The sequence below is a fragment of the Vulpes lagopus genome, chromosome 17 (assembly GCF_018345385.1).
Source record: "Vulpes lagopus strain Blue_001 chromosome 17, ASM1834538v1, whole genome shotgun sequence".
Lineage (NCBI taxonomy): Eukaryota > Metazoa > Chordata > Mammalia > Carnivora > Canidae > Vulpes > Vulpes lagopus.
Window position 1 is genome coordinate 12,637,184 of NC_054840.1, and position 11,636 is coordinate 12,648,819.

Here is an 11,636-nt window from a genome sequence, read left to right on the forward strand (position 1 = left end):
ATATGTGGGTGTGTGTGTGTGAAGTCTAGACTTTTGGCTCTATTCCAAATTTTTCCAACTTCTTTAGTTGGAACTATGAATCATTCTCTAATTATTATATTAAAAAATAAATGAGCAAAGTTATATGTTTATCTCTAGGGGCTACTTTAGAATGTAACAAAAAATGATAGTGGATCATTAAGTTTATTAATTACTGGGAAGTTTATATACATATATATTCTAACACACATATACAAAAATACATACATTTCTTTGTACACACAGGTATAAGCATGCTTATTGAATTGCTGTTCATTATAGCAAAAGTTTTGCAGCAACCCAAATAAATAAATCATTTCAAATTATTATACATTTAGCCAAGGAGTAATATGCAGCTGCTAAGAAAAATCTTATAAAGTTATATGGCTTTTTGGCATGCTTTCCCAAAATATATGAGCTGTAAAAGCAAGAAACAAGGACTCAATAGTAAGAATTAATTTTAAGTTCCCTTAGTGCTGAGTTTATCATATGCTATTCTCTTAATAATAAAAATAGTATATCCTGAATATAATTTTTAAAAAGATTTTATTTATTTATTCATGAGAAACACACACACACAGAGAGAGAGAGAGAGAGAGAGAGAGGCAAAGACACAGGCAGAGGGAGAAACAGGCTCCATGCAAGGAGCCTGACTTGGGACTTGATCCCTGGTCTCCAGGATCAGGCCCTGGGCTGAAGATGGCGCTAAACCGCTAAGCCACCTGGGCTGCCCCTGAGTATAACTTAAAACAGGAAAACAAATGATAAATATTTTATTTTGCAGCCATAAAAATTAGCATTTTTACATAATGAAATTCATCACTTGCAGTGCCAAGAGCAAAACTGTATTATGGAGGAGCACTTGGCTGGCTCAATCAGTAGAGCATGTGACCTTGATCTCTCAGTGTCATGTGTTTGAGCACCATGTTGGGTGTAGAGATTATTTTTAAAAATTGTGTAATTAACTTATAGAGCATTAACTTTTAACAATATTTTGAAAATTATTTGGTAAAATGTTTCCCTTTCATAAGCCTCACTGTGGCACAGCAGTATCCCACCTGAGAAAAAATTATTTTACAAATATAATTAAGATAGATAAAAACATTTGTACACAAATGTATAGTGCATTATTATTTGAAAACACATGAGAGAAAACTAACCAAAACTTTAAACATTAGCAGAATACTTAAACAAACTGTGTATTATCAAATTAATTTTATACAGTTTCTAAATATTTGAATTTGATGTGACAGGATATGGCAGGACTAGAAAACATTTGTGAGATAACTAGGATTGAGAAAAATAGATACTGACAATTTTTGACTAAGATATTTGAAAGAATAAACAAGAAAATGAACACAAGGAAAGGAATAGAGAAACAGTTTTACAAGAATGTTTTTGTCTTTTTCTTTTAAAAAATATTCTTGTGTGATAGGATTCAGCAACATAATTGCATTTCTTATAGTTATTAAGCTTTTTCTAGTGCAGTGTGGTTGTACTTTTTTCAAAATTAAGTAAAGCTACTCAAATGTGACTTAAAATACTGGAGGTGGAGGATATTTCTATTTCAGAAAGGTGTGCTCAGGTATATTCCTGGAGAAAAACAAAGTAAGACATACAGAAGGGGCCAAGAAACTTAAATTCCCATTGAAGCCATTATATTATATTATATTATATTATTGTCAACGAATTTTCCTTGATATTTTTCTGGTTATAATTTTTTTATTATAGTCAGATCTGAAGTTATTGTTAAGTAGCTGAATCACTCTTAATAATCTTAATGTACATTACATTATACATGTACAAGGACATCTACTATACCTCATTTTATTTAGCTTCATTTTATTCTGCTTTGCATTATTGCATTCTTGCAAATTGAAGGTTTATAGCAACCTCATGTTGAGCAAGTCTATTTGCACCATTTTTAAATTGTGTTTGCTCACTTCATGTCTCTGTGTCACATGTTGATAGTTCTTGCAATATTTTGAACTTTTACAATTATTATTATATTTGTTATAGTGATCTATAGTAAGTGATCTTTGATGTTATGATTGTATTGTTTTTGGATGCCATGAACCGTGCCATTATATAATAAACATAATAGACAAATGCTGTATGTATTCTGATTCTCCCACCCACTAGCTTCCTTTGTCTTTCTCCTTCTCAGGTCTTCTTATTCCCAGAGACACAACATTGAAATTAGGCCAATTAAGGGGCTCAGTTGGTTAAGTGTCTGCCTTCAGGTGATGATCTCAGGGTCCTGGGATCCAGCCCTGCATCTGACTCCCCACTCAGTGGGGAGTCTGCTTCTCTCTCTTCCTCGGCCCCTCTCCCCCTACACATGTCCTTGCTCACTCTGTTCTATCTTTCAAATAAATAAATAAATCTTTTCCCTACACATGTCCTTGCTCACTCTGCTCTATCTCTCAAATTAATAAATAAATCTTTTAAAAAAGAAATTAGGCCAATTAAGAACCATACAATGGATAAAGAAGATGCAGTATACATATGCAATGGAATAATGCTCAGCCATAGAAAAGAATGAAGTCTTATTTGCAATGACATAGATGGAGCTTGAGAGTATTATGCTAGTGAAATAAGTCAGTGAGAGAAAGACAAATACCATATGATTTCATTCATATGCAGAATTTAAGAAACAAACAAATAAGTTAGGAAAATAAAACTAGAGAGAGGCCAACCAAGAAAAACTCTTATCGATAGGGAACAAACTGATGGCTGACAGAGGGGAGGTGGCTGGGGGGATGGGTGAAATAAATGATGAGGATTAAGGAGGGCACTTGTGATGAGCACTGGGTGTTTATGAAAGTGTTGAATCATTACAGAAATTGGTCAGATGATAATACAAGAAATGGCTATTATAGTAACAATGAAATATCATTTGATTTTACTTAAAATTTAGTAAAAATTAGGAAAACAAAAGTAATGTCTCAGGCTAACCTGAGCATAGAAAAAACGTCAGGTTCATAGAATATGGTCAATCAATTGGATCATTTGGTAATATATTTTAAAAAATTGAAAATAAATAGATAAATTGATAAAATTGCATTCCTAGGTGACAAATTCATTTTTCTGTTAAGGAGAAGATTAAATATTTATTCTTTTTTTTTTTTTAAATATTTATTCTTAATTAAATACTAATTAATTCTATTAAATACATAAATGCTAGAATACACATTTACAATAAGCTTAATTCTAACAGCACAACTTGAAACTAACATTCAATGCTGAATGATTAATGGTTCATTGGGCTTGTGGAACCCTTAAGTCAAAAAAAAAACATTTTTGAAAAATGCATTTATAGACCTCAAAAGTTCATAAAGATTTTAAATACAGAGATGAGGCTATAGAACAAGGTGCATATTAACTCCAAAAATATTCACATTAAGTGGAAAACACTTGAAGAGATTATACAAATTATTTCAAATATGATTGGGACTAATGCTATAGATAATTCTATTTCTCCCTTTTTCTTATTTATTTATTTATTTATTTATTTATTTATTTATTTATATTTTTAAAAAAGATTTTATTTATTTATTCATAGAGATGGAAAGAGAGAGAGGCAGAGACACAGGCAGAGGGAGAAGCAGGCTCCATGCAGGGCTCCTGATGTGGGACTCAATCCCAGGATTCCAGGACCACTCCAGGGCCAAGGCAGGCGCTAAACTGGTGAGCCATCCAGGGATCCCCCTTTTTCACTTTTTAATCTTATGTTTCATGCATTTAAAAAAATGTTACATTGAAAGACAGAGAAACTGGCAATGACTATACACCAAGGTGAATAATCAAAACAGCAGGCTACTGTGATTTCCAAAATTCAAATCAATTTTCAAAGACCAATTATCATGAGAAAGAACTTCATTTCAACCACTTGTGCTGCTTTTCTTGGTAGCTACTGGGTGGAACAAGTGATGCAAAATAGAGAGCAGATACTTTTAATCGAATCACTCTGATAAGTGAGCAATACCTAAGAGTTTCCATGTATGCATGTATATTCATGAGGGCATTTCTTTTATTTAAAGTCCCAAAATTTCTCTGGTATCATTACCGTATTCCTTCTCCAATTCCCATGAAATACACCCTTAAGGATGAACCAGCTATATCTATTCTCCCTCTTAAATGGCATAAAAATTTTCATTGCTTTCCTCATTCTTGTGGTCGAAAGAATATAACTATTTTGAAGACTCTTCTTGATTTTTAAAAAGATTTATTTGTCTACTTGACAGAGAGAGAGCACCTGCAGGGGAAGCAGAAGAGGGAGAAGCAGGCTCCCCACTGAGCAGGGATATGGTGCTCCATCCCAGGATCCTGAGGATGATGACCTGAGCCAAAGGCAGATGCTTAACTGACTGAGCCACCCAGGCGCCCTGACTCCTTAATCTTATGAAACTGCATTATATCAGAATACTTCTTAAAATCCTCAACGTGATTCTGATCACACTATTATTTCATTTTTCTCCATGACGGTTCTTTACAAATACAATTGTAGTTCATATGAATCTGAATAATTTTCACTAAATATTGCTGACATTTGTTTTAATTAATCACAATATATTCTCCTTCTTATTAGAAAAATATCAAAACCAGTTGCTGTAGCCTGTCTGTATTTTCTCATGACATGCTTATTTATAATTATTGTTACATTTACAGAAATGGACATTAAGCAGTAGGTGATCATAAACAGGAGGTGTAGCAATGGCTATTGATGTGCTGGGATTATTAGTAGGGAAATTCTGAAAAACAACTGAATGGTTCAGTTTTATATCTAAGTCATCAGATTTTCAAATAGAAAAATCCATTGGGTTAGTTCTAGTACTGATCTGACGATTCATCCAATATATGGAATCAAAATAAAGTCTGAAAGTTTGTTATGTTGAAGGTAAAGCATAACAATAGCATTGTACATGACATAATAAATTTGGTTTAGATGTTTAATATTAAATACAAAATTAAAAGAGTAAAAATTGGGATGCCTGGGTGGCTCAGTGGTTGAGTGTCTGTCTTTGGCTCAGGTCATGATCCCGAGATCCTGGGATCAAGTCCCACACTGGGCTCCCTGTAGGGAGCCTGCTTCTCTCTCTGCTCAGGTCTCTGCCTCTCTGTGTGTCTGTCATGAATAAATAAATAAAATCTTAAAACAAAAAAGGCTTACAGAAAATAGATAAAAGTGTCACCAATTACAATTTTTTTAGATTAATAAACCTTAAAACAAACACAAAATATTGTAGGCAATTCTACTAAATAAGTTAAAATAAGATTATACCGTAAGGAATTATTCTTCAAAAAATACCAATGCCATAGACTTAGAACTATATGAGACTTAATAACGGAAGTATATGAATATACAGCAAACATAATTCTTTTTAACTTTTGCTTTAATATATACATATGTTTTTAGATTATTTAAAAATAGTATCTGGATAGTATTATTTTACCAACCCATTAATATAATAAATACTTTGGTTAGCCAATAATAAATATCTGAAAATTTATACTATTTTAATTGTTTTGCTCCTCATTTTACTCTCAAAATTTTCTTAATTTAATGATAAATTACATATTCAAACTTAGACAAGAGAAAATGGCATTCTTCTTCTTTAATTTATACATTTAGATTACTATCCAAATCTCTGGAACAGTGGTAGATAACATACATTATGCCAAGGTAACTATAATGATTTTCTGATGACCAAGGATATTATTATCTTTAAAGCTTTTTGGATTCTTTTTTCAGTGTAAATAATATTCCTCTGAGGGCTCAGATTGTTTCTGTCTCTATACTTCCCCAAGATGCATTTTTTCTCTACCTATCATTTAAATTTATTCATCTGGATATAGGAATTTCCATAAAATGTGTATCCACTAGACAACATTTGCACCAGGCAATCTCCTTGGTGCTTTTTGTTGCATTGTTTATTTTAATTTAATCACATCCACAACATGCATTGCAAAGTCTAGGACTCTGAATCTCAGAAAGAATTAATATGTCAAGAGACACAGTAAGTAGTAGGTTGTGAAAGTTTGGGGCTATGTTCCAAAATATAATGAATTTATAGTTTTGTATCAACTAAAAATAAATCTAGGGTATGAAATAGATGTGCTAATAAGAAAAAATAATTTTAAGAAGGGATATGTCATATTCTCATTATCACATGATACATGTATCTTAAGAACAAGAGCAGAAAAGAGGTAAGATATAGACAACTTGAATAGGAACTGTATGAAAATGGAATTAAACCCATTTATGGTGGGCAAAAAACTTCAAACTGCAATCAGCAAAATAAGATATAAACACCCCCAGAAGCTGATTCAGAAGAGAATCTGGGAAATCATTGTTATAATTGAAAACAAAAAAATCAAAGAAATAAAATGAGATGACAAAATATTAAACATGTTCCAAGTGAAGGAACAAAAGCCATAATCAAAAACAACCTAGAATGAAGGTTTTCTTGCCCAACTAACAAAAAAATGTAAAAATCGAGCATGTTCTACCTATTTTGATACAATTCATTGAGAATAGTTATTCTTATACAAATCTAATAGTGGAAAGCTATAAAGATAGATTAGTTAAAAGAAATCATACCATTTTTCATGTTACTGAAATATACTTATTAACTAATAACATAAAATGTTAAAAGTTAAATATTTCAAAGTTGAAAATGAAAAGAAAACATCAAAGTTTTTGAGGACAAGATCTCTAAATTAGCACCCTTATCTAAAAAAAAAAAAGGCAACGAAGAATAGAATCAAGCAAATAGTAGTCACACCACAAATGTTTCCATCTAGATGGGTGGATGGATGGCTAAACACACAACGCATATATGAAAATCTTGGCACTGCAGGTAAATATAAGTTCTCAACGCCTGTATTGGCATCAGCCCCTCAATATGCAAGTACAAAATCACATCGTATTAAAAATAGAGAAAATTCCATGTCATTGATTCCACCCTTCAACCCCACAAAATGTTCACCTCTAAGTGAAATTTACTACTACCCCTCTACACCCATTCTAAAAGCCTGGGAGTTATTAAATTCTCTATTCAGTCTCTGACACTCTCCCTTTCTAGATATATATCTATTTCTGTATATATAATCTCATACATATATAAATTGTTCAAAAATAAACTATTCATACTAAATTCATATGCATATGTAAACACAATTATTTATTCAGCAGATAATTTGTTAAGCAGCCTCACAGAATTGTGGTTATGAACACAGACTTTGGAGTCAATTTGTGTTCAGATTTTGACATCATCACTTATTAGTAAATTGGGTCATCTTAGGTATGATATTGATTTTTTGCCAGTTGTATGAAATATGATATCTTTTACAAGTTTGAAACTTGTACTTAAAATTTGTGTAAGTTAGTCTTCCTTGAACAAAATCTAATTTTAATAAGTCAAACTCATCAATAGTGTATTATTTAGAGTCAATGATTTTTTATCTTGATTTAAAAAAACAAAATATTTCCTACTCCACTATCTTGAGATATTCACCATATTTTTTCCAAAGTCACATTTTTCATTTTGATATTTATGTATTTATGTATCAATATTATGTATATGTATTATATATTATGTATTTAATCTACATTTTATATATATACACACACACATACATATATATATGATGATAGGTGAGAAGCCAATATCTTTTTGAGAAACCAATATCTTCTTTTATATAGTAAACTATTTTTTCCAGTTCTCTGTTTGAAAGTATCCTTCCTTCACTACTTAGCCAAAATTGTATCCAAGTATAGGTATAACCAGGGCTTTCTTTTTTCGATTGTCATTTTGTTTATTCATTCACAAATACTAAACCAATTCTCAAAATACATACTATATAATTTAGGCCAAATCTGCTTTCCTTGTTCTTCTTCAGATATTTGATGGTTATGTTTTGACCCTTTAAGAATTTTGGTTTTATTTGGAAGGCACAAAATAGTAAAGTGATTAAATGATGCAACCCCCTTCAGTGCAATGAATCCATGGGACTAAGTTCTTGATAAAGAGATCAATGAGAAGTGTTATGTGTAAGCTGCTCAGCTTTGAGTACATTACTGCTAATAAAAATCTCACGTAGCCTAGCACTTTTATTTGTCATGGGCATCACATAGGGAGATTTTCAGGATTAATAAATTAACAGTGTAAACATCATTTCCTAAAAATACCTTCTCCTCACATAGTCCTTCTCCCCCAGGTTAGTTCAATCCCCTTCTTTTATGCATTAATAGTGCCCAAGCACTTTGCATTTAAAGAGTTTTCACAAATAAATAAAATATTTATAAAAATAAAAAATAAACTTTTCACAAATATATTAATAAATCACTTGATTTTTTAAAAATATTTATCTTCTACTATACAGTATGATCAACTTGAGGACAGTTCCATGTCCCTGTCTGGTTCATTATTAGACTATTATACTCACAGTAATAGCATTGTACTTGACACACAGTATATGTGGAAAATATCAACCACCCATATTTTTTTCTAAAGAAATGAGAATCGGGGATCCCTGGGTGGCGCAGCGGTTTAGCGCCTGCCTTTGGCCCAGGGCGCGATCCTGGAGACCCGGGATCGAATCCCACATTAGGCTCCCGGTGCATGGAGCCTGCTTCTCCCTCTGCCTATGTCTCTGCCTCTCTCTCTCTCTCACTGTGTGCCTATCATAAATAAATAAAAAATTAAAAAAAAAAAGAAATGAGAATCAAGAGTGAGGTGTAGGGGTGAAGGCTATAAATTTAAATAGGGGGACAATAACTAATCAGAAGTATAAATAAATGTGACATTTGATCAAATTCTTGAAAGAGATGAAGTTAGCTCCCGAAGATTCTTGGGTAGAGCATTTTAGGCACTCAGTATATAGAGTCAGTTAACAAATCCCAAAGTGAAAGTAAGCCTTGAGTGTTTGAGGAAAAGCAAGTAGACAGCATTGTGAGACCTGAATAAACCAGCATGAAATAAGTGGGAAATGATTAGAGAGTAATTATACTTAGGGCACAGTTGAAGAGCATATTGGCAAAGTTCAAGACATTTTTACTTTGAAGTTTATCCTTTTGGATTAATTTCCCAGAGGACAAGAACAGACTGACATTAGGTTCCTTCTACTGAATTCAGCAATCCTGGAAAATATTTGAACAAAAACATATATAAAAGAGTGAGGTTACTTATTTTTCTAAACACAGACACCTTATTAATCATGTAAATTTAAGTTAGAAGAAATATGGAATATAATTGCTTTCATTTCATTGTGTATATTTTAATATTTACCAATAGTTGATATGTGACATTTGTTTTTGGTCAGAAAATATGTTAATGTTTTCTAAATAGAAATCATATTTACAAATAAAAATTACAGCTAATTTGTCCAGTGGGTAATCTAAGTTATAAAATGTTGAGTCATCATCAATAGTAAAATGCAATAAAATCTTGAAATTAGTAATAAAACCAAACAGAAGGTTATATAGTCCACAGACTACAGGGAAATAAAGTTAAAAGGTCAATGTGGTACAGTTGTAACAGAGATGAATTTTAATAAACTCTATAATATGGAACTCTTAATGCAGAGAAAATATGTTAGGAGAATTTCATATTTCCCTTCATTGCAATACTTTATTTTGCTCTGGCAAATGTAAAATATAGCTAGACACAGAAAAAAAAAAAGAAAAAAAATCCTCAATATTTTCTTTAAAAAACAAAAAAAATGTTTACACTTTCTGAGAATGATTTCATAATGACATGCTCTTCAATGTTCCATTTTGTGAGTAGTTGCATGAAGTTTAATTACAGAATAAAAGGGAATATACATTTTAATTTGATTTACCTACTGAATATTGCATGGCAATATATGTTATTCTACCATTTGATACATATTTTTGAGATACAATTGACAGATATTAATCAATTACATTATATAACTATAATATATATTATATATATTATGGTATACATATAAAACCATATTACATAACCATAATATAAAGCTTCTAAAAAGATTGCATTTTTTGGTTTCAGATTTTTATTATTTTATTTTATTATTATTATTTTAAATCTGTAATAATTGCCAGTTTTATTCCTCTGGCTAAGAGATCCAGAGGTAACTTGGGGTCTACATATTTTTAATAGTTTATCCATCAAGAGTTTAGGTGCCACCATTGCCCTTCTAAGCTAGTTGCAAACTATTTAACTCTTACTTATAAAACTTTAATTCTTTGTGTGTGTGTGACATGTGTTCTTGAAAAAAAATACGTATAAGCAAAAAGAAAAAAAACTCACGCCACACAGAAATAAGCAGTTAAGTTTTTGATATATGTATGTATGTATATATACACACACACAGGCACACAAATTTGGGATTTAATCCTACATGTGAACTGATACTAAATGTACTGCTCTGTAACTTGCTATGTTTTACTTTACAATATAGAATGAATATATTTTCATGCAAATATGTAAACTTTCCAATTGAAAAACAGACCTCTGGAATGGGTCAAAATACAAAATCCAGTGAGATGCTGGTAACAAGGAAGCTGCCTAAAACAAAATTCCACAGATGACTAAAGGTAAAACGAAAATCAGAGATACATCAGAAAACACCAACAGAAAGAAAGCAGGGGCCAGATTTAATATCAGAAAAAAAGAATTCAAGGCCTAAAGCACACAGGTTAAGGATTGCTACGTGAATGTCTTTGCTTCCAATGCATCATCACAAACTCGTTTCTCACTCTTCTTATCTCTTCCCTAAGCCTTTCCAATTCATCTACTCCTCTTATCATTTCTTCAGGGTTCAAATGCCTCGCAGGAATGTCCTCTTTAAACCCCAGGCCAAGTTGGATCAGCCCTCCTCTAAGATTTCCTCCTGCTTCTTGGCTTACACCTTCTTCAGAAGGTTGAAGACTTCCTTCTCCCTCCTGTGGTACATCTTCTGAAGGGCGGTCTGCCTCGGTCTTTGGCATGTTCTGTGGTTTTCCTTCATTTTCTTCACAAGACTTTTTCATGTTGAATATTTTTCTGTTATTTCTCTTGAATAATCCTAAAAGGATCCGGGGCACTTTTCTCCTCCAGTAATACGAAGCAAGATTTTTATTATTTTAAAGGCGACAGGAATTATGTGGATGTGTAGAATTCCTCATCAGAAAATTCAAGAGACATGTAAAAGTCCACTGGGGTTCTGATCTTAAGGAAGTAGAACTTTTCTGACTGGTTGTATACTTAGATTAGAAAATAGCATTAGAAAATGATTTGATTATTATTTCATTCTAAGTAGTCATTTTTTATCTACTACCCTATTCACAGATAAATATTTAGTAATATTCCAGGTTGTTGATTTTGTCTCTTACCACTATGGTTATAGTTGACGTAGAATTGCATATCTAAGGAAAGCAAAAATACTTGCAAATGATTCAGAGAGTTAATACCTGTTTATTTCATAGTCCTTAGTATTCTCTAAACAACACAGCTTTTGACTCTCAAACATGAGTAATTCTACATAGTGACACAATTTGCCGTATGGGAAAGAGTTGCTTATTCAGGTAATTTATGCTAATTAGTACCAAGAGAGAAAATAGATTTTTTCCTGTGATCTAAGTGTATACA

The 11,636-nt window shown here is 31.9% G+C and overlaps 1 protein-coding gene across 1 annotated transcript; it reads right to left on the minus strand.

Annotated features, from left to right (window-relative positions):
• Nucleotides 1-10,705: 10,705 nt before the first annotated feature.
• Nucleotides 10,706-11,038, minus strand: LOC121477302 (transcription elongation factor A protein-like 8). Its single transcript, XM_041731492.1, has one exon. The coding sequence runs from the start codon at nucleotides 11,036-11,038 to the stop codon at nucleotides 10,706-10,708; it is 333 nt and encodes a 110-aa protein (XP_041587426.1).
• Between the last annotated feature and the right edge of the window lie 598 nt (nucleotides 11,039-11,636).